Source organism: Entelurus aequoreus, linkage group LG17, assembly GCF_033978785.1.
Source record: "Entelurus aequoreus isolate RoL-2023_Sb linkage group LG17, RoL_Eaeq_v1.1, whole genome shotgun sequence".
NCBI lineage: Eukaryota > Metazoa > Chordata > Actinopteri > Syngnathiformes > Syngnathidae > Entelurus > Entelurus aequoreus.
In genome coordinates, this window is record NC_084747.1 from 933,065 (window position 1) to 958,808 (window position 25,744).

The window sequence follows — 25,744 nt, forward strand, 5'->3', positions numbered from 1 at the left end:
AAAATGTTTGACGATTAAGGGTAGATAAATATACCCTAGACCAGGGGGGTCTAAAAAGCATATATCATGTATATAAGGGTAGATAAATATACCCTAGACCAGGGGGGTCTAAAAGCATATATCATGTATATAAGGGTAGATAAATATACCCTAGACCAGGGGGTCTAAAAGCATATATCATGTAAATAAGGGCTAGATAAATATACCCTAGACCAGGGGGGTCTAAAAGCATATATCGTGTATATAAGGGTAGATAAATATACCCTTAGACCAGGGGGGTCTAAAAGCATATATCGTGTATATAAGGGTAGATAAATATACCCTAGACCAGGGGGGTCTAAAAGCATATATCATGTATATAAGGTAGATAAATATACCCTAGACCAGGGGGGGTCTAAAAGCATATATCATGTATATAAGGGTAGATAAATATACCCTAGACCAGGGGGGTCTAAAAGCATATATCATGTATATAAGGGTAGATAAATATACCCTAGACCAGGGGGGTCTAAAAGCATATATCATGTATATAAGGGTAGATAAATATACCCTAGACCAGGGGGGTCTAAAAGCATATATCATGTATATAAGGGTAGATAAATATACCCTAGACCAGGGGGGTCTAAAAGCATATATCATGTATATAAGGGTAGATAAATATACCCTAGACCAGGGGGGTCTAAAAGCATATATCATGTATATAAGGGTAGATAAATATACCCTAGACCAGGGGGGTCTAAAAGCATATATCATGTATATAAGGGTAGATAAATATACCCTAGACCAGGGGGGTCTAAAAGCATATATCATGTATGTAAGGGTAGATAAATATACCCTAGACCAGGGGGGTCTAAAAGCATATATCATGTATGTAAGGGTAGATAAATATACCCTAGACCAGGGGGGTCTAAAAGCATATATCATGTATATAAGGGTAGATAAATATACCCTAGACCAGGGGGGTCTAAAAGCATATATCATGTATGTAAGGGTAGATAAATATACCCTAGACCAGGGGGGTCTAAAAGCATATATCATGTATGTAAGGGTAGATAAATATACCCTAGACCAGGGGGGTCTAAAAGCATATATCATGTATGTAAGGGTAGATAAATATACCCTAGACCAGGGGGGTCTAAAAGCATATATCATGTATATAAGGGTAGATAAATATACCCTAGACCAGGGGGTCTAAAAGCATATATCAGTGTATGATAAGGGTAGATAAATATACCCTAGACCAGGGGGGTCTAAAAGCATATATCATGTATATAAGGGTAGATAAATATACCCTAGACCAGGGGGGTCTAAAAGCATATATCGTGTATATAAGGGTAGATAAATATACCCTAGACCAGGGGGGTCTAAAAGCATATATCATGTATATAAGGGGTAGATAAATATACCTAGACCAGGGGGGTCTAAAAGCATATATCATGTATATAAGGGTAGATAATATACCCTAGACCAGGGGGGTCTAAAAGCATATATCATGTATATAAGGGTAGATAAATATACCCTAGACCAGGGGGGTCTAAAAGCATATATCATGTATATAAGGGTTAGATAATATACCCTAGACCAGGGGGGTCTAAAAGCATATATCATGTATATAAGGGTAGATAAATATACCCTAGACCAGGGGGGTCTAAAAGCATATATCTAGTATATAAACAGCCCGGAAAGACGGCAACCGGGGCAGGGAGGGGTAGCATCCCAAGCTGCAGCTCCCGCAAGGGAGCACCCATATAACGCTGCGAAAAACCCTGAAGACACATAAGATCAAGATAGGCTGCCTGAGGAAACCCGTGGTGCAACGCACAGGGGCCAGTACCTTGTACGGCCCTGATGAGACGGAGGAGGACCCAGGCCCGGACATTCCCCACAGTGCCTGGAACCTCCAAGCACCACCGGGACAACCCCGGGGCAGACCGTCGGAGGGGGGACGCGTGGCGTGGAGCGCTACCTGGACACTAGTCGAGGGACTGATCACCCTCGGCTGGGTCGCCCGGGAGAGGGTGTTTGATTAAGACCCGAAACACCCTATGACCCCGGGAGAATCACTGATGATGTGTCCAGGTTGCACCGTAAGGTGTATTATGAAACCGGTAGATAATATACCCTAGACCAGGGGGGTCTAAAAGCATATATCATGTATATAAGGGTAGATAAATATACCCTAGACCAGGGGGGGTCTAAAAGCACACATCATGTATGTAAGGGTAGATAAATATACCCTAGACCAAACTTAAGAGAGTCAATGACTTCACCATAAAAGTAGGTGACAGTGTCATCACCAGGAAAGATGAGGTCACCTACCTAGGTTCCATTCTAGAGGCTAACCTTTCCTGTGATAAAATGGCAACCAAGGTAATCAAAAAGGTTAACCAACGAACGAGATTTCTCTACAGAATTTCCTCTCTGGTCAACAAAAGCACCTTGAGGATTCTGGCGGGAACTCTCGTTCAACCCTTTTTCGATTACGCATGCACCTCTGGTACCCTAGCACCTCCAAAACCCTCAAATCTAAACTCCAAACATCTCAGAACAAGCTAGTCAGGTTACTTCTAGACCTCCACCCCAGATCCCACCTCACTCCAACCCACTTCTCTAAAGTGGGCTGGCTCAAGGTGGAGGACAGAGTTAAACAACTTGCACTGAGCCTAGTCTATAAAATCCGCTACACCTCCCTGATACCGAAGTACATGTCAAACTACTTCCTTAACGTAAATGACCGCCATAACCACAACACCAGGGGGTGCTCCACTAACCACGTTAAACCCAGATTCCGAACTAACAAAGGTCTTAACTCATTCTCTTTCTATGCCACATCAATGTGGAATGCGCTCCCAACAGGTATAAAAGAAAGGGCATCTCTATCCTCCTTCAAAACCGCAATAAAAGTTCACCTCCAGGCAGCTACAACCCTAAACTAACACCCTCCCCCGGATTGCTAATAATCAAATGTAAACAATCAAATGCAGATACTTTTTCTTATGCCTTCTGATCTCTCTCTCTCTCTCTCTCTCTCTCTCTCTCTCTCTCCTCTCTCTCTCTCTCTCTCTCTCTCTCTCTCTCTCTCGCTCTCTCTCTCTCTCTCTCTCTCTCTCTCTCTCTCTCTCTCTCTATGTCCACTACTTGATGTCCATATCCCCACCACCCCCACCCCACCCCCCCTCCACACTCCTGATTGTAAATAATGTAAATAATTCAATGTGATTATCTTGTGTGATGACTGTATTATGATGATAGTATATCTGATAGTATATATCTGTATCATGAATCAATTTAAGTGGACCCCGACTTAAACAAGTTGAAAAACTTATTCGGGTGTTACCATTTAGTGGTCAATTGTACGGAATATGTACTTCACTGTGCAACCTACTAATAAAAGTCTCAATCAATCAATCAATCAAACCAGGGGGGTCTAAAAGCATATATCATGTATATAAGGGTAGATAAATATACCCTAGACCAGGGGGGTCTAAAAGCATATATCATGTATATAAGGGTAGATAATATAGCCTAGACCAGGGGCGTCTAAAAGCATATATCATGTATATAAGGGTAGATAAATATACCCTAGACCAGGGGGGTCTAAAAGCATATATCATGTATATAAGGGTAGATAAATATACCCTAGACCAGGGGGGTCTAAAAGCATATATCGTGTATATAAGGGTAGATAAATATACCCTAGACCAGGGGGGTCTAAAAGCATATATCGTGTATATAAGGGTAGATAAATATACCCTAGACCAGGGGGGTCTAAAAGCATATATCATGTATATAAGGGTAGATAATATACCCTAGACCAGGGGGGTCTAAAAGCATATATCATGTATATAAGGGTAGATTAATATACCCTAGACCAGGGGGGTCTAAAAGCATATATCATGTATATAAGGGTAGATAAATATACCCTAGACCAGGGGGGGTCTAAAAGCATATATCGTGTATATAAGGGTAGATAAATATACCCTAGACCAGGGGGGTCTAAAAGCATATATCATGTATATAAGGGTAGATAATATACCCTAGACCAGGGGGTCTAAAAGCATATATCATGTATGTAAGGGTAGATAAATATACCCTAGACCAGGGGGGTCTAAAAGCATATATCATGTATATAAGGGTAGATAAATATACCCTAGACCAGGGGGTCTAAAAGCATATATCGTGTATATAAGGGTAGATAAATATACCCTAGACCAGGGGGGTCTAAAAGCATATATCATGTATATAAGGGTAGATAAATATACCCTAGACCAGGGGGGTCTAAAAGCATATATCATGTATATAAGGGTAGATAAATATACCCTAGACCAGGGGGGTCTAAAAGCATATATCATGTATATAAGGGTAGATAATATACCCTAGACCAGGGGGGTCTAAAAGCATATATCATGTATATAAGGGTAGATAAATATACCCTAGACCAGGGGGGTCTAAAAGCATATATCATGTATATAAGGGTAGATAAATTTACCCTAGACCAGGGGGGTCTAAAAGCATATATCATGTATATAAGGGTAGATAAATATACCCTAGACCAGGGGGGTCTAAAAGCATATATCATGTATATAAGGGTAGATAAATTTACCCTAGACCAGGGGGGTCTAAAAGCATATATCATGTATATAAGGGTAGATAAATTTACCCTAGACCAGGGGGGTCTAAAAGCATATATCATGTATATAAGGGTAGATAATATACCCTAGACCAGGGGGGTCTAAAAGCATATATCATGTATATAAGGGTAGATAAATATACCCTAGACCAGGGGGGTCTAAAAGCATATATCATGTATATAAGGGTAGATAAATTTACCCTAGACCAGGGGGGTCTAAAAGCATATATCATGTATATAAGGGTAGATAATATACCCTAGACCAGGGGGGTCTAAAAGCATATATCGTGTATATAAGGGTAGATAAATATACCTAGACCAGGGGGGTCTAAAAGCATATATCATGTATATAAGGGTAGATAAATATACCCTAGACCAGGGGGGTCTAAAAGCATATATCATGTATATAAAGGTAGATAAATATACCCTAGACCAGGGTGGTCTAAAAGCATATATCAATGTATATAAGGGTAGATAAATATACCCTAGACCAGGGGGGTCTAAAAGCATATATCATGTATATAAGGGTAGATAAATTTACCCTAGACCAGGGGGGTCTAAAAGCATATATCATGTATATAAGGGTAGATAATTATACCCTAGGACCAGGGGGGTCTAAAAGCATATATCATGTATATAAGGGTAGATAAATATACCCTAGACCAGGGGGGTCTAAAAGCATATATCATGTATATAAGGGTAGATAAATATACCCTAGACCAGGGGGGTCTAAAAGCATATATCATGTATATAAGGGTAGATAAATATACCCTAGACCAGGGGGGTCTAAAAGCATATATCATGTATATAAGGGTAGATAATATACCCTAGACCAGGGGGGTCTAAAAGCATATATCATGTATATAAGGGTAGATAAATATACCCTAGACCAGGGGGGTCTAAAAGCATATATCATGTATATAAGGGTAGATAAATTTACCCTAGACCAGGGGGGTCTAAAAGCATATATCATGTATATAAGGGTAGATAAATATACCCTAGACCAGGGGGGTCTAAAAGCATATATCATGTATATAAGGGTAGATAAATTTACCCTAGACCAGGGGGGTCTAAAAGCATATATCATGTATATAAGGGTAGATAAATTTACCCTAGACCAGGGGGGTCTAAAAGCATATATCATGTATATAAGGGTAGATAATATACCCTAGACCAGGGGGGTCTAAAAGCATATATCATGTATATAAGGGTAGATAAATATACCCTAGACCAGGGGGGTCTAAAAGCATATATCATGTATATAAGGGTAGATAAATTTACCCTAGACCAGGGGGGTCTAAAAGCATATCATGTATATAAGGGTAGATAATATACCCTAGACCAGGGGGGTGTAAAAGCATATATCGTGTATATAAGGGTAGATAAATATACCCTAGACCAGGGGGGTCTAAAAGCATATATCATGTATATAAGGGTAGATAAATATACCCTAGACCAGGGGGGTCTAAAAGCATATATCATGTATATAAAGGTAGATAAATATACCCTAGACCAGGGTGGTCTAAAAGCATATATCATGTATATAAGGGTAGATAAATATACCCTAGACCAGGGGGGTCTAAAAGCATATATCATGTATATAAGGGTAGATAAATTTACCCTAGACCAGGGGGGTCTAAAAGCATATATCATGTATATAAGGGTAGATAATTATACCCTAGACCAGGGGGGTCTAAAAGCATATATCATGTATATAAGGGTAGATAAATATACCCTAGACCAGGGGGGTCTAAAAGCATATATCATGTATATAAGGGTAGATAAATATACCCTAGACCAGGGGGGTCTAAAAGCATATATCATGTATATAAGGGTAGATAAATATACCCTAGACCAGGGGGGTCTAAAAGCATATATCATGTATATAAGGGTAGATAAATATACCCTAGACCAGGGGGGTCTAAAAGCATATATCATGTATATAAGGGTAGATAAATATACCCTAGACCAGGGGGGTCTAAAAGCATATATCATGTATATAAGGGTAGATAAATATACCCTAGACCAGGGGGGTCTAAAAGCATATATCATGTATATAAGGGTAGATAAATATACCCTAGACCAGGGGGGTCTAAAAGCATATATCATGTATATAAGGGTAGATAAATATACCCTAGACCAGGGGGGTCTAAAAGCATATATCATGTATATAAGGGTAGATAAATATACCCTAGACCAGGGGGGTCTAAAAGCATGTATCATGTATATAAGGGTAGATAAATATACCCTAGACCAGGGGGGGTCTAAAAGCATATATCATGTATATAAGGGTAGATAAATATACCCTAGACCAGGGGGGTCTAAAAGCATATATCGTGTATATAAGGGTAGATAAATATACCCTAGACCAGGGGGGTCTAAAAGCATATATCAGTGTATATAAGGGTAGATAAATATACCCTAGACCAGGGGGGTCTAAAAGCATATATCATGTATATAAGGGTAGATAAATATACCCTAGACCAGGGGGGTCTAAAAGCATATATCATGTATATAAGGGTAGATAAATATACCCTAGACCAGGGGGGTCTAAAAGCATATATCATGTATATAAGGGTAGATAAATATACCCTAGACCAGGGGGGTCTAAAAGCATATATCATGTATATAAGGGTAGATAAATATACCCTAGACCAGGGGGGTCTAAAAGCATATATCATGTATATAAGGGTAGATAAATATACCCTAGACCAGGGGGGTCTAAAAGCATATATCATGTATATAAGGGTAGATAAATATACCCTAGACCAGGGGGGTCTAAAAGCATATATCATGTATATAAGGGTAGATAATATACCTAGACCAGGGGGTCTAAAAGCATATATCATGTATATAAGGGTAGATAAATATACCCTAGACCAGGGGGGTCTAAAAGCATATATCATGTATATAAGGGTAGATAAATATACCCTAGACCAGGGGGGTCTAAAAGCATGTATCATGTATATAAGGGTAGATAAATATACCCTAGACCAGGGGGGTCTAAAAGCATGTATCATGTATATAAGGGTAGATAAATATACCCTAGACCAGGGGGGTCTAAAAGCATATATCATGTATATAAGGGTAGATAAATATACCCTAGACCAGGGGGGTCTAAAAGCATATATCATGTATATAAGGGTAGATAAATATACCCTAGACCAGGGGGGTCTAAAAGCATATATCATGTATATAAGGGTAGATAAATATACCCTAGACCAGGGGGGTCTAAAAGCATATATCATGTATATAAGGGTAGATAAATATACCCTAGACCAGGGGGGTCTAAAAGCATATATCATGTATATAAGGGTAGATAAATATACCCTAGACCAGGGGGGGTCTAAAAGCATGTATCATGTATATAAGGGTAGATAAATATACCCTAGACCAGGGGGGTCTAAAAGCATATATCATGTATATAAGGGTAGATAAATATACCCTAGACCAGGGGGGTCTAAAAGCATATATCGTGTATATAAGGGTAGATAAATATACCCTAGACCAGGGGGGTCTAAAAGCATATATCGTGTATATAAGGGTAGATAAATATACCCTAGACCAGGGGGGTCTAAAAGCATGTATCATGTATATAAGGGTAGATAAATATACCCTAGACCAGGGGGGTCTAAAAGCATATATCTTGTATATAAGGGTAGATAAATATACCCTAGACCAGGGGGGTCTAAAAGCATATATCATGTATATAAGGGTAGATAAATATACCCTAGACCAGGGGGGTCTAAAAGCATATATCATGTATATAAGGGTAGATAAATATACCCTAGACCAGGGGGGTCTAAAAGCATATATCATGTATATAAGGGTAGATAAATATACCCTAGACCAGGGGGGTCTAAAAGCATATATCATGTATATAAGGGTAGATAAATATACCCTAGACCAGGGGGGTCTAAAAGCATATATCATGTATATAAGGGTAGATAAATATACCCTAGACCAGGGGGGTCTAAAAGCATATATCATGTATATAAGGGTAGATAAATATACCCTAGACCAGGGGGGTCTAAAAGCATATATCATGTATATAAGGGTAGATAAATATACCCTAGACCAGGGGGGTCTAAAAGCATATATCATGTATATAAGGGTAGATAAATATACCCTAGACCAGGGGGGTCTAAAAGCATATATCATGTATATAAGGGTAGATAAATATACCCTAGACCAGGGGGGTCTAAAAGCATATATCATGTATATAAGGGTAGATAAATATACCCTAGACCAGGGGGGTCTAAAAGCATGTATCATGTATATAAGGGTAGATAAATATACCCTAGACCAGGGGGGTCTAAAAGCATGTATCATGTATATAAGGGTAGATAAATATACCCTAGACCAGGGGGGTCTAAAAGCATATATCATGTATATAAGGGTAGATAAATATACCCTAGACCAGGGGGGTCTAAAAGCATATATCATGTATATAAGGGTAGATAAATATACCCTAGACCAGGGGGTCTAAAAGCATATATCGTGTATATAAGGGTAGATAAATATACCCTAGACCAGGGGGGTCTAAAAGCATATATCGTGTATATAAGGGTAGATAAATATACCCTAGACCAGGGGGGTCTAAAAGCATATATCGTGTATATAAGGGTAGATAAATATACCCTAGACCAGGGGGGGTCTAAAAGCATATATCATGTATATAAGGGTAGATAAATATACCCTAGACCAGGGGGGTCTAAAAGCATATATCATGTATATAAGGGTAGATAAATATACCTCTAGACCAGGGGGGTCTAAAAGCATATATCATGTATATAAGGGTAGATAAATTTACCCTAGACCAGGGGGGTCTAAAAGCATATATCGTGTATGTAAGGGTAGATAAATATACCCTAGACCAGGGGGGTCTAAAAGCATATATCGTGTATATAAGGTAGATAAATATACCCTAGACCAGGGGGGTCTAAAAGCATATATCATGTATATAAGGGTAGATAAATATACCCTAGACCAGGGGGGTCTAAAAGCATATATCATGTATATAAGGGTAGATAAATATACCCTAGACCAGGGGGGTCTAAAAGCATATATCATGTATATAAGGGTAGATAAATATACCCTAGACCAGGGGGGTCTAAAAGCATATATCATGTATATAAGGGTAGATAAATATACCCTAGACCAGGGGGGTCTAAAGCATATATCATGTATATAAGGGTAGATAAATATACCCTAGACCAGGGGGGTCTAAAAGCATATATCATGTATATAAGGGTAGATAAATATACCCTAGACCAGGGGGGTCTAAAAGCATGTATCATGTATATAAGGGTAGATAAATATACCCTAGACCAGGGGGGTCTAAAAGCATGTATCATGTATATAAGGGTAGATAAATATCACCCTAGACCAGGGGGGTCTAAAAGCATGTATCATGTATATAAGGGTAGATAAATATACCCTAGACCAGGGGGGTCTAAAAGCATATATCATGTATATAAGGGTAGATAAATATACCCTAGACCAGGGGGGTCTAAAAGCATATATCATGTATATAAGGGTAGATAAATATACCCTAGACCAGGGGGGTCTAAAAGCATATATCATGTATATAAGGGTAGATAAATATACCCTAGACCAGGGGGGTCTAAAAGCATATATCATGTATATAAGGGTAGATAAATATACCCTAGACCAGGGGGGTCTAAAAGCATATATCATGTATATAAGGGTAGATAAATATACCCTAGACCAGGGGGGTCTAAAAGCATATATCATGTATATAAGGGTAGATAAATATACCCTAGACCAGGGGGGTCTAAAAGCATATATCATGTATATAAGGGTAGATAAATATACCCTAGACCAGGGGGGTCTAAAAGCATATATCATGTATATAAGGGTAGATAAATATACCCTAGACCAGGGGGGTCTAAAAGCATATATCATGTATATAAAGGTAGATAAATATACCCTAGACCAGGGTGGTCTAAAAGCATATATCATGTATATAAGGGTAGATAAATATACCCTAGACCAGGGGGGTCTAAAAGCATATATCATGTATATAAGGGTAAATAAATTTACCCTAGACCAGGGGGGTCTAAAAGCATATATCATGTATATAAGGGTAGATAAATATACCCTAGACCAGGGGGGTCTAAAAGCATATATCATGTATATAAGGGTAGATAAATATACCCTAGACCAGGGGGGTCTAAAAGCATATATCATGTATATAAGGGTAGATAAATATACCCTAGACCAGGGGGATCTAAAAGCATATATCATGTATATAAGGGTAGATAAATATACCCTAGACCAGGGGGGTCTAAAAGCATATATCATGTATATAAGGGTAGATAAATATACCCTAGACCAGGGGGGTCTAAAAGCATATATCATGTATATAAGGGTAGATAAATATACCCTAGACCAGGGGGGTCTAAAAGCATATATCATGTATATAAGGGTAGATAAATATACCCTAGACCAGGGGGGTCTAAAAGCATATATCATGTATATAAGGGTAGATAATATACCCTAGACCAGGGGGGTCTAAAAGCATATATCATGTATATAAGGGTAAATAAATTTACCCTAGACCAGGGGGGTCTAAAAGCATATATCATGTATATAAGGGTAGATAAATATACCCTAGACCAGGGGGGTCTAAAAAGCATATATCATGTATATAAGGGTAGATAAATATACCCTAGACCAGGGGGGTCTAAAAGCATATATCATGTATATAAGGGTAGATAAATATACCCTAGACCAGGGGGGTCTAAAAGCATATATCATGTATATAAGGGTAGATAAATATACCCTAGACCAGGGGGGTCTAAAAGCATATATCATGTATATAAGGGTAGATAAATATACCCTAGACCAGGGGGGTCTAAAAGCATATATCATGTATATAAGGGTAGATAAATATACCCTAGACCAGGGGGGTCTAAAAGCATATATCATGTATATAAGGGTAGATAAATATACCCTAGACCAGGGGGGTCTAAAAGCATATATCATGTATATAAGGGTAGATAAATATACCCTAGACCAGGGGGGTCTAAAAGCATATATCATGTATATAAGGGTAGATAAATATACCCTAGACCAGGGGGGTCTAAAAGCATATATCATGTATATAAGGGTAGATAAATATACCCTAGACCAGGGGGGTCTAAAAGCATATATCATGTATATAAGGGTAGATAAATATACCCTAGACCAGGGGGGTCTAAAAGCATATATCATGTATATAAGGGTAGATAAATATACCCTAGACCAGGGGGGTCTAAAAGCATATATCATGTATATAAGGGTAGATAAATATACCCTAGACCAGGGGGGTCTAAAAGCATATATCGTGTATATAAGGGTAGATAAATATACCCTAGACCAGGGGGGTCTAAAAGCATATATCGTGTATATAAGGGTAGATAATATACCCTAGACCAGGGGGGTCTAAAAGCATATATCATGTATATAAGGGTAGATAAATATACCCTAGACCAGGGGGGTCTAAAAGCATATATCATGTATATAAGGGTAGATAAATATACCCTAGACCAGGGGGGTCTAAAAGCATATATCATGTATATAAGGGTAGATAAATATACCCTAGACCAGGGGGGTCTAAAAGCATATATCATGTATATAAGGGTAAATAAATTTACCCTAGACCAGGGGGGTCTAAAAGCATATATCATGTATATAAGGGTAGATAAATATACCCTAGACCAGGGGGGTCTAAAAGCATATATCATGTATATAAGGGTAGATAAATATACCCTAGACCAGGGGGGTCTAAAAGCATATATCATGTATATAAGGGTAGATAAATATACCCTAGACCAGGGGGGTCTAAAAGCATATATCATGTATATAAGGGTAGATAAATATACCCTAGACCAGGGGGGTCTAAAAGCATATATCATGTATATAAGGGTAGATAAATATACCCTAGACCAGGGGGGTCTAAAAGCATATATCATGTATATAAGGGTAGATAAATATACCCTAGACCAGGGGGGTCTAAAAGCATATATCATGTATATAAGGGTAGATAAATATACCCTAGACCAGGGGGGTCTAAAAGCATATATCATGTATATAAGGGTAGATAAATATACCCTAGACCAGGGGGGTCTAAAAGCATATATCATGTATATAAGGGTAGATAAATATACCCTAGACCAGGGGGGTCTAAAAGCATATATCGTGTATATAAGGGTAGATAATATACCCTAGACCAGGGGGGTCTAAAAGCATATATCATGTATATAAGGGTAGATAAATATACCCTAGACCAGGGGGGTCTAAAAGCATATATCATGTATATAAGGGTAGATAAATATACCCTAGACCAGGGGGGTCTAAAAGCATATATCATGTATATAAGGGTAGATAAATATACCCTAGACCAGGGGGGTCTAAAAGCATATATCATGTATATAAGGGTAGATAAATATACCCTAGACCAGGGGGGTCTAAAAGCATATATCATGTATATAAGGGTAGATAAATATACCCTAGACCAGGGGGGTCTAAAAGCATATATCATGTATATAAGGGTAGATAAATATACCCTAGACCAGGGGGGTCTAAAAGCATATATCGTGTATATAAGGGTAGATAATATACCCTAGACCAGGGGGGTCTAAAAGCATATATCATGTATATAAGGGTAGATAAATATACCCTAGACCAGGGGGGTCTAAAAGCATATATCATGTATATAAGGGTAGATAAATATACCCTAGACCAGGGGGGTCTAAAAGCATATATCATGTATATAAGGGTAAATAAATTTACCCTAGACCAGGGGGGTCTAAAAGCATATATCATGTATATAAGGGTAGATAAATATACCCTAGACCAGGGGGGTCTAAAAGCATATATCATGTATATAAGGGTAGATAAATATACCCTAGACCAGGGGGGTCTAAAAGCATATATCATGTATATAAGGGTAGATAAATATACCCTAGACCAGGGGGGTCTAAAAGCATATATCATGTATATAAGGGTAGATAAATATACCCTAGACCAGGGGGGTCTAAAAGCATATATCATGTATATAAGGGTAGATAAATATACCCTAGACCAGGGGGGTCTAAAAGCATATATCGTGTATATAAGGGGTAGATAATATACCCTAGACCAGGGGGGTCTAAAAGCATATATCATGTATATAAGGGTAGATAAATATACCCTAGACCAGGGGGGTCTAAAAGCATATATCATGTATATAAGGGTAGATAAATATACCCTAGACCAGGGGGGTCTAAAAGCATATATCATGTATATAAGGGTAGATAAATTTACCCTAGACCAGGGGGGTCTAAAAGCATATATCATGTATATAAGGGTAGATAAATATACCCTAGACCAGGGGGGTCTAAAAGCATATATCATGTATATAAGGGTAGATAAATATACCCTAGACCAGGGGGGTCTAAAAGCATATATCATGTATATAAGGGTAGATAAATATACCCTAGACCAGGGGGGTCTAAAAGCATATATCATGTATATAAGGGTAGATAAATATACCCTAGACCAGGGGGGTCTAAAAAGCATATATCATGTATATAAGGGTAGATAAATATACCCTAGACCAGGGGGGTCTAAAAGCATATATCGTGTATATAAGGGTAGATAATATACCCTAGACCAGGGGGGTCTAAAAGCATATATCATGTATATAAGGGTAGATAAATATACCCTAGACCAGGGGGGTCTAAAAGCATATATCATGTATATAAGGGTAGATAAATATACCCTAGACCAGGGGGGTCTAAAAGCATATATCATGTATATAAGGGTAGATAAATATACCCTAGACCAGGGGGGTCTAAAAGCATATATCATGTATATAAGGGTAGATAAATATACCCTAGACCAGGGGGGTCTAAAAGCATATATCATGTATATAGAAGGAGTTTTTCCAACCTGTCACCTGTTTTGAACAACTTTTACTGTAATTATTATCCCAAATAATAAATTGTGAGGATGGGTTTGAATGGAGAATCTATTCTGAATGGAATAGTTACCCCAGGAATGGGAATGTGATGGAATAGTTTTTGATTGATTGATTGATTGAGACTTGTATTAGTAGGTTGCACAGTGAAGTACATATTCCGTACAATTGACCACTAAATGGTAACACCCCAATAAGTTTTTCAACTTGTTTAAGTCGGGGTCCACTTAAATTGATTCATGATACAGATATATACTATCATATATACTATCATCATAATACAGTCATCACACAAGATAATCACATTAATTATTTACATTATTTACAATGTGTGGGGGAGGGGGGGAGGGGGGGTGTTAGGTTTGGTTGTTATCATCAGTCATCAACAATTGAGAACAAAGAAATGGACATTGGAACAGTGTAGGTCTGACTTGGTAGGATATGGACAGCAAGTAGTGGACATAGAGAGCGAGAGAGAGAGAGAGAGAGAGAGAGAGAGAGAGAGAGAGAGAGAGAGAGAGAGAGAGAGAGAGAGAGAGAGAGAGAGAGAGAGAGAGAGAGAGAGAGAGAGAGAGAGATCAGAAGGCATAAGAAAAAGTATCTGCATTTGATTGTTTACATTTGATTATTAACAATCCGGGGAGGGTGTTAGTTTAGGGTTGTAGCTGCCTGGAGGTGTACTTTTATTGCGGTTTTGAAGGAGGATAGAGATGCCCTTTCTTTTATACCTGTTGGGAGCGCATTCCACATTGATGTGGCATAGAAAGAGAATGAGTTAAGACCTTTGTTAGTTCGGAATCTGGGTTTAACGTGGTTAGTGGAGCTCCCCCTGGTGTTGTGGTTATGGCGGTCATTTACGTTAAGGAAGTAGTTTGACATGTACTTCGGTATCAGGGAGGTGTAGTGGATTTTATAGACTAGGCTCAGTGCAAGTTGTTTAACTCTGTCCCTCCACCTTGAGCCAGCCCACTTTGGAGAAGTGGGTAGGAGTGAGGTGGGATCTGGGGTGGAGGTCTAGAAGTAATCTGACTAGCTCGTTCTGGGATGTTTGGAGTTTAGATTTGAGGGTTTTGGAGGTGCTAGGGTACCAGGAGGTGCATGCGTAATGGAAAAAGGGTTGAACGAGAGTTCCCGCTAGAATCTTCATGGTGCTTTTGTTGACCAGAGAGGAAATTCTATAGAGAAATCTCGTTCGTTACCCCAGGAATGGGAATGTGATGGAATAGTTACCCCAGGAATGGGAATGTGATGGAATAGTTACCCCAGAATGGGAATGTGATGGAATAGTTACCCCAGGAATGGGAATCAGATGGAATAGTTACCCCAGGAATGGGAATGTGATGGAATAGTTACCCCAGGAATGGGAATGTGATGGAACAGTTACCCCAGGAATGGGAATGTGATGGAATAGTTACCCCAGGAATGGGGAATGTGATGGAATAGTTACCCCAGGAATGGGAATGTGATGGAATAGTTACCCCAGGACTGGGAATCAGATGGAATAGTTACCCCAGGAATGGGAATCAGATGGAATAGTTACCCCAGGAATGGGAATCAGATGGAATAGTTACCCCAGGAATGGGAATGTGATGGAATAGTTACCCCAGGAATGGAATGTGATGGAATAGTTACCCCAGGAATGGGAATGTGATGGAATAGTTACCCCAGGAATGGGAATGTGATGGAATAGTTACCCCAGGACTGGGAATCAGATGGAATAGTTACCCCAGGAATGGGAATGTGATGGAATAGTTACCCCAGGAATGGGAATGTGATGGAATAGTTACCCCAGGAATGGGAATCAGATGGAATAGTTACCCCAGGAATGGGAATGTGATGGATTAGTTACCCCCTCAGATGGATTAGTTACCCAGGAATGGGAATCAGATGGAATAGTTAGCCCAGGAATGGGAATGTGATGGATTAGTTACCCCTCAGATGGAATAGTTAGCCCAGGAATGGGAATGTGATGGATTAGTTACCCCTCAGATGGAATAGTTACCCCTCAGATGGAATAGTTAGCCCAGGAATGGGAATGTGATGGATTAGTTACCCCTCAGATGGAATAGTTACCCCTCAGATGGAATAGTTACCCCTCAGATGGAATAGTTACCCCTCAGATGGAATTGTGCTCTGCATTATTATGCAACTGGGATTATTTATCAATGGATATCGCACATTTTTCACCTGGATTTTGTTATCTCATTTGGGAAAAAAACTGTGTCCTGGGAGTCAAAGCAGTCCTTCGGGGCGACATAGCTCGGTTGGTAGAGTGGCTGCGCCAGCAACTTGAAGGTTCCAGGTTCGATCCCCGCTTCCGCCATCCCAGTCACTGCCGTTGTGTCCTTGAGCAAGACACTTGAGCTCCCAGTGACACCCACACTGCTTTCAATGGAACTCACATGTTGGCTTTCACTATGTAAAGCGCTTTGAGTCACTAGAGAAAAGCGCTATATAAATATAATTCACTTCACTTCACGTTGCTTTTCAGAGCTCATGTGGTGACCACCTCTGCATTATTATGTTCTTCATCCACTCAGCTTTGGCTTGTCTTTCAAACTACAAGAGGCAGCACTGACATAATAATACCTTGTATTGGCAGCACTGACATAATAATACCTTGTATTGGCAGCACTGAAATAATAATACCTTGTATTGGCAGCACTGAAATAATAATACCTTGTATTGGCAGCACTGAAATAATAATACCTTGTATTGGCAGCACTGACATAATAATACCTTGTATTGGCAGCACTGACATAATAATACCTTGTATTGGCAGCACTGAAATAATAATACCTTGTATTGGCAGCACTGAAATAATAACACCTTGTATTGGCAGCACTGACATAATAATACCTTGTATTGGCAGCACTGAAATAATAATACCTTGTATTGGCAGCACTGAAATAATAATACCTTGTATTGGCAGCACTGAAATAATAACACATTGTATTGGCAGCACTGACATAATAATACCTTGTATTGGCAGCACTGAAATAATAATACCTTGTATTGGCAGCACTGAAATAATAATACCTTGTATTGGCAGCACTGAAATAATAATACCTTGTATTGGCAGCACTGAAAAAATAATACCTTGTATTGGCAGCACTGAAATAATAATACCTTGTATTGGCAGCACTGAAATAATAATACCTTGTATTGGCAGCACTGAAATAATAATACCTTGTATTGGCAGCACTGGAATAATAATACCTTGTATTGGCAGCACTGAAATAATAATACCTTGTATTGGCAGCACTGAAATAATAATACCTTGTATTGGCAGCACTGAAATAATAATACCTTGTATTGGCAGCACAGAAGGACAACACAACAATTGAGTTGTTATCTGCACATCATGTGTTGTCCTTTTGTTTTCCGTCAGATTTGCAACAGACTTGTAAGCAGCTTTGCAATAAGCTCCTCACCTTCAACCATTTCTTAGCCATTTAATACCCAAGATGAACATTTAATACCCAACATGAACATTTACTACCCAACATGAACATTTAATACCCAACATGAACATTTAATACCCAAGATGAACATATGGCGGCTTTTATTGCCTTTGCACTTGTCTGCTGTAAGTCTGTGTCTCTTGTTAGCAAGTTAGCTTCCCCTATTCCCTTTTCAACTTATATCTTTTTGATATCCTCTCGGGTAAGATGGCAACTACGTGGGCCGTAACCAGTAAAGTCCTTCCAAATGACAAAAAGACGGGCCTGGACATGAAAAGTAGTCAGAAATTCCTTAATGGCCAGAAACATATCATCTGTCTCTCCTTTTCTTACGCAACCATCAAACATGTCCAAGCACCATACATAGTTGACATAGGAATCCACTGCAATGCATGATGGGTAGGGATGTCCGATAATGGCTTTTTGCCGATATCCGATATTCCGATATTGTCCAACTCTTTAATTACCGATACCGATATCAACCGATACCGATATCAACCGATATATGCAGTCGTGGAATTAACACATTATTATGCCTAATTTGGACAACCAGGTATGGTGAAGATAAGGTACTTTTTAAAAAATAAATAAAAACTTAGATAACTAAATTACAAACATTTTCTTGAATAAAAAAGAAAGTAAAACAATATAAAAACAGTTACATAGAAACTAGTAATGAATGAAAATGAGTAAAATGAAGTGTTAAAGGTTAGTACTATTAGTGGAGCAGCAGCACGCACAATCATGTGTGCTTACGGACTGTATCCCGTGCAGACTGTATTGATATATATTGATATATCATGTAGGAAGCAGAATATTAATAACAGAAAGAAATGGGGGAGGGAGGTTTTTTGGGTTGGTGCACTAATTGTAAGTGTATCTTGTGTTTTTTATGTTGATTTAATAAAAATAAAACAAACAAACAAACAAAAAAACGATACAGATAATAAAAAAACCGATACCGATAATTTCCGATATTACATTTTAATGCATTTATCGGCCGATAATATCGGCAGGCCAATATTATCGGACATCCCTAATGATGGGTGATATGATCAAACATGTCCAAGCACCATACATAGTTGACATAGGAATCCACTGCAATGCATGATGGGTGATATGATCAAACATGTCCAAGCACCATACATAGTTGACATAGGAATCCACTGCAATGCATGATGGGTGATATGATCAAACATGTCCAAGCACCATACATAGTTGAAATATGAATCCACTGCAATGCATGATGGGTGATATGATCAAACATGTCCAAGCACCATACATAGTTGAAATATGAATCCACTGCAATGCATGATGGGTGATATGCAAAACACATTTTGATCAGCTCAATATTTGTCATTGGTGATAAAAGTAGGTGATGGTAAGTTTGTGACATGAAGTAGACGTTGGGCAAAGTACTAACGGCCCTGCTTTGTAAGAGTGTTCTACCTGTGAAGCCATCAGGGCACCAGCACTGGTAGGAGTTGATCCCATCCTGGCAGCTGCCGCCATGTCGGCACGGCGCCGAGACGCACTCGTCCACGTCCAGCGAGCAGTTTTCTCCTGGAACAACAACCTTTAGTACTGGCCTAGTCCATGGACCAGGTCACAGGGGTCTTGGCTGACCTGTGAATCCAGGTTGGCAGTGGCAGATGAATCCCGCCGCTGCTTGGTAGGTGAAGTCGGCCGTGCTGAGTTCAGGAAGAACGCCATAGTTGGCCAGATCGGAACGCTCAAAGCATTGGCCGCCATTTTCACACGGGTCCTGTTCACACTCGTCTTCATCCACCTGGCAGTTGTCGCCCAGGTAGCCTAAAACCACATCCTCCGTTTATTTCATGTCCATTTGTCTTGGACTTGCTCTCCTGTTAGCACCACATGCTAACTTCTTCTATAATAGCATGCTAACCTTCCATGCTAGCATTTATGCTCTTTTTACTCAGAAAATGATACATTGTGATACTTGGCGCCATATTAGAAGAATGCTAACTTCTTCTATATTAGCATGCTAACCTTCCATGCTAGCATTTATGCTCTTTTTACTCAGAAAGTGATACATTGTGATACTTGGCGGCATATTAGAAGAATGCTAACTTCTTCTATATTAGCATGCTAACCTTCCATGCTAGCATTTATGCTCTTTTTACTCAGAAAATGATACATTGTGATACTTGGCACCATCTTAGAAGAATGCTAACTTCCTCTACATTAGCATGCTAACATTTTATGCGAGCATGTTTGCCTATTTTGTTCATATAAACCTAAAAATCATTGATACTTGGTCACTTGGTGTCATCTTAGAAGTACGCTAACATTGCCAATGTTATCATGTGACTGCTTTATGTCAGCTTTTTAGCTATTTGTGTTTGTTTAGCCCTAAAAATCATGGATTTTGATTGTTGGCGCCATCTTGGAAATATGCTAACTTTTTCTATATTAGCATGCTAATGTTTCATGCTAACATTTATACTCTTTTTATTCGTAAAACCAAAAAAAAATATTGGATTTTGATACTTGGCACCATCTCAGAAGTGAGCCAACTTTGCCAATGTCGTCATGTTGGTGTTAGCATGCTAACGTTTAATGCTAGTATTTGAGCCAGTTGTATATGTTTGAACTTCAAATCACAGATTTTGATAGCTAGCATCATTTTGGAAGTATGCCAGCTTGTATATGAGCATGCTAACGTTTTATGCTAGCATTTATGCCTATTTCATTGGTATAAATCTAAAAATCATTGATTTTGATACGTGTATGTTAAATTTTCCTTTGTCATTGCTAATTATATTATGTTGCCGCTTTATGCCAACATTTTAGCTATTTGCGTTTGTTTTTGGCGCCATCTTAGAAGTACGCTAACTTTTCCAATGTCATCATGCTAATAATAGCACGGTCAATTTTTTGGGGCTAGTTTAGCAAGTATACACATCAGTGTTATATATTTTGGTTTTTCAATAATGCTAACTGTAAGCATGCTATTGTTAACATAGTATTGTTAACATGTTAGCTTTTTAGCTTATTTCTCTCATATTATTTCTTACTTGACGCTATATGGCCAGCATGCTAGTTAGCATTTCAGTTGAGCTTTGGCACTTCAGCATTCACAAGGAATTTCTACAAAATTGTATTTTCTAGTTTTGTGTAAAATTTGTAGATACTCTATTCATTTTGAATGTGAAAACAACCAAATCCTTTAATTTGTCCATGGAAAAAGTTTGTGCACCCCTGATTTATTGAATGGGTCATTTCCTCCATTATTGGCATCAATGTTGAGATGTTAGCTTTGTAACCATTTAGCTTTTATTTGTCAATGTTTTTGCAGTGTGCTGTTGAACAATGTTTCAATGGTTTCAAGAAGATGTCTGAGGTGGTCTACCTGGCCAGCAGAGGCACTTGTACTGCTTGATGCCCTCCAAGCAGGAAGCTCCGTGCTGGCAGGGATCCGAAGCACATTCGAGGATGTCCTCCTCGCAGTGGTCGCCTTCAAAGCCCGTCCCCTCGCAGTCGCACTCGTATCTGAGAAGGGACACAACCAACAATCAACTACGCCTTTCATTTTCACGTAGGTTTTTAAAAAAAGAACATTAAACTGGCAACTTGGTCACCAAAACTTTATCTTTACCTTTGCCTTTTTTTTACAATAAATTGCCGTAAATGGAAAAACAGTATCTGCTACAGTAAAAACCGGCAGTTTAGTCGCCAAAATTTGACTGTAAAATGTACAGTTTTTTTTATGATTTATTATGGTAAACAGAAAAACGGTATGTGTTTTTCAAGGCAAGGCAACTTTATTTGTAACTCAAAGTGCTTCCCAGCACAACATGTGCTACAACAAAGTGACATGAAAGAAAATAAAAGCAAAATTAAAATGCAGACAATAAAAACTAAAAACAGTGCGGACGTTAAAAACTGACAACTCAATCATCTACCGTGAAAAATGATTGTATATTATTATTATTTTTCAATACATCACGGTAAACGGAAAAACATAATATGTTTTCTTACAGTAAAACTGACAGTTTATTTGCCAAAATGTTACCGTAAAATTCAATGGTTTTTTTTTTACAATATAAATGGAAAAACAGTACAACCATTTTTTTTTTACAGTAAAAACTAGCAGTTTAGTCGATAAGATTTTACGGTAAGAAATTACAGTTTTTTTTCACATTATATTACAGTAGATGGAAAAACAGTACATCTGTCCTTTTTACAGTAAAAACTGGCAGTTTATTCTGCAACATTTTATAGTATTGTTCTCACTGTTTGTTTGTCTGTTTTTTTACAATACGGAATTACAGTATCGTTTTTTTCCCAGAAAAAATGGCAGCTTAGTAACCGGACAGAATGGCCTACAGGCGCCATGTTTGCTACCTTGCGGCTGTGCATTGCGCTCGTTTTGACATGAGTTTTTCTGATTAAATAAACCACCATAATACGTAAAGTAATACGTAGATTTAAACATACTCAAGTTCATAAACTTACAATAAAACATGCTTTTATTTGAGCCATATTTCATGCACTTTGCTGTACACATTCATGCATTGTTTGTTGACCAGCAGGCTGTCTAAAACGCTCCACACGGCCACTAAATGTAAAAAAAACAACAAAAAAACACAGAATATATATATATATATATATATATATATATATATATATATATATATATCATTGACAAGCACTTCCCCAAAAAACATGTACTCAGGAATATATTGAACAGGAAATTTAGCTAAAGCTGCATGATAAATATCAAACAAAGCATTGACTCACACAACAAAAAGATTCTGAGCACTCACAGACAAGCAACCGCTAACGACTCTAACTCCACAGATAGATAACAAAGGCTTAACTGTCCACTCAAGGGAAAACTGTTTAAAAACATCGGTGGTTTACCAAGCCAGGACAAGTCAAACACAGAGACTTACATTGGACTCACAGAAAACACTTTTAAAAGCTGTTAGAACAATCACACAGCATCATTCTGTAGGCCCCAACTCTACAGAGCTGACTAAATACTTATGGACTCTTAAAGACAATAACATTGATCACACCATTACATGGTGAATTGTGCCATCTAGCTCACCATACAACAGTGCAGCTAAAAGATGTCACCTGTGCCTGAAAGAAAACATGTTTATGATATACCACCCCAGCATGTTTATGATATACCACCCCAGCATGTTTATGATATACCACCCCAGCATGTTTATGATATACCACCCCAGCATGTTTATGATATACCACCCCAGCATGTTTATGATATAACACCCCAGCAAGTGTTAGGCCAGGTAAAGTGACAGAGAGGTCAGCATAGTGCAAAGTGGTAGGCCAGGTAAAGTGACAGAGAGGTCAGCATAGTGCAAAGTGGTAGGCCAGGTAAAGTGACAGAGAGGTCAGCATAGTGCAAAGTGGTAGGCCAGGTAAAGTGACAGAGAGGTCAGCATAGTGCAAAGTGGTAGGCCAGGTAAACTGCCAGAGAGGTCAGCATAGTGCAAAGTGGTAGGCCAGGTAAAGTGACAGAAAGGTCAGCATAGTGCAAAGTGGTAGGCCAGGTAAAGTGACAGAGAGGTCAGCATAGTGCAAAGTGGTAGGCCAGGTAAACTGCCAGAGAGGTCAGCATAGTGCAAAGTGGTAGGCCAGGTAAAGTGACAGAGAGGTCAGCATAGTGCAAAGTGGTAGGCCAGGTAAAGTGACAGAGAGGTCAGCATAGTGCAAAGTGGTAGGCCAGGTAAAGTGACAGAGAGGTCAGCATAGTGCAAAGTGGTAGGCCAGGTAAAGTGACAGAGAGGTCAGCATAGTGCAAAGTGGTAGGCCAGGTAAAGTGACAGAGAGGTCAGCATAGTGCAAAGTGGTAGGCCAGTTAAAGTGACAGAGAGGTCAGCATAGTGCAAAATGGTAGGCCAGGTAAAGTGACAGAGAGGTCAGCATAGTGCAAAGTGGTAGGCCAGGTAAACTGCCAGAGAGGTCAGCATAGTGCAAAGTGGTAGGCCAGGTAAAGTGACAGAGAGGTCAGCATAGTGCAAAGTGGTAGGCCAGGTAAAGTGACAGAGAGGTCAGCATAGTGCAAAGTGGTAGGCCAGTTAAAGTGACAGAGAGGTCAGCATAGTGCAAAATGGTAGGCCAGGTAAAGTGACAGAGAGGTCAGCATAGTGCAAAGTGGTAGGCCAGGTAAAGTGCCAGAGAGGTCAGCATAGTGCAAAGTGGTAGGCCAGGTAAAGTGCCAGAGAGGTCAGCATAGTGCAAAGTGGTAGGCCAGGTAAAGTGACAGAGAGGTCAGCATAGTGCAAAGTGGTATGCCAGGTAAAGTGACAGAGAGGTCAGCATAGTGCAAAGTGGTAGGCCAGGTAAAGTGCCAGAGAGGTCAGCATAGTGCAAAGACTTTCTGCACAGTCACTTGCTACACAGCTCCAAACTTCATGTCACCTTCCAATTAGCCCACGTACAGTACGCAGAGAGCTTCATGGAATGGCTTTCCATGGCCGAGCAGCTGTATCTAAGTCATACATCACCAAGTCCAATGCAAAGCGTGGGATGCAGTGGTGTAAAGGACATCACCACTGGACTGTAGAGCAGTGGAGACGCCTTCTCTGGACTGATGAATCACACTTTTACATCTGATGGACCAGTCTGAGTTTGGAGGTTGCCAGGAGAACGCTACATTTCAGACTGCATTGTGCTGAGTGTGAAATTTGGTGGAGGAGGAATTATGTTATGGGGTTGTTTTTCAGGAGTTGGGCTTGGCCCCTTAGTTCCAGTGAAAGGAACTTTGAATGCTCCAGGATACCAAAACATTTTGGACAATTCCATGGGATGTCACTTCAACTTCATATGTGAGTCAAGGCAGGTGGACAAATACTTTTGGCAATATATATATATATATATATATATATATATATATATATATATATATATATATATATATATATATATATATATATATATATATATATATATATATATATATATATACCGTATTTTCCGCACCATAAGCCGCACCTAAAAACCACAATTTTTGTCAAAAGCAGACAGTGCGGCTAATAACCCGGTGCGCCTTATATATGGATTAATATTCATATTTATTTTCATAAGGTTTAGGTCTCGCAACTACGGTAAACAGTCGCCATCTTTTTTCCCCGTAAAAGAGGAAGCGCTTCTTCTTCTATGGTAAGCAACCGCCCCCATAGAAGAGGAAGCGCTTCTTCTTCTACTGTAAGCAACCGCCAAGGTGAGCACCCGCCCCCGGAGAAGAAGAAGCTCGCGGATATTTAATTTCATTTGTGTGTTTCCGTAAAGACAACAAAATGTCTCCTCCTAAGAGACACGCGTACAAGGTTCCACTGACTTTTGATATTCATGTGAACCGCACTGTGGATACAACGGGAACACGTACGGTGAATATTCGCACCACAGGGAATGAGAAGTCGTCCTACTGTGGTTCTAGCTTGCCATGCTAACGGCCAGAAACTTCCACCCACGGTGATATTCAAAAGGAAGACCTTGCCAAAAGAGAACTTTCCAGCCGGCGTCATCATAAAAGCTATCTCGAAGGGATGGATGAAGAAAAGATGAGCAAGTGGTTGAGAGACGTTTACGCGAAGACACCGGGTGACTTTTTTCACGCAGCGCCGTTCCTGTTGATCTACGACTGCATGCGCGTCCACATCACAGATGGTGTCAAAAAACAAG

At 39.2% G+C, this 25,744-nt stretch overlaps 1 protein-coding gene across 1 annotated transcript in view; it reads right to left on the reverse strand.

Moving 5' to 3' along the window:
• LOC133632130 (protein crumbs homolog 1-like) overlaps positions 1-25,744 on the reverse strand; it is a 130,772-nt gene that overhangs the window by 48,611 nt on the left and 56,417 nt on the right. The window contains exons 4-6 of the mRNA XM_062024371.1: positions 21,438-21,577; positions 19,688-19,873; positions 19,511-19,624 (exon numbers count right to left, since the gene is read on the reverse strand). Of these exons, the coding sequence (XP_061880355.1) occupies positions 19,511-19,624; positions 19,688-19,873; positions 21,438-21,577 (440 nt within the window). The remainder of the gene's footprint in view (positions 1-19,510; positions 19,625-19,687; positions 19,874-21,437; positions 21,578-25,744) is intronic.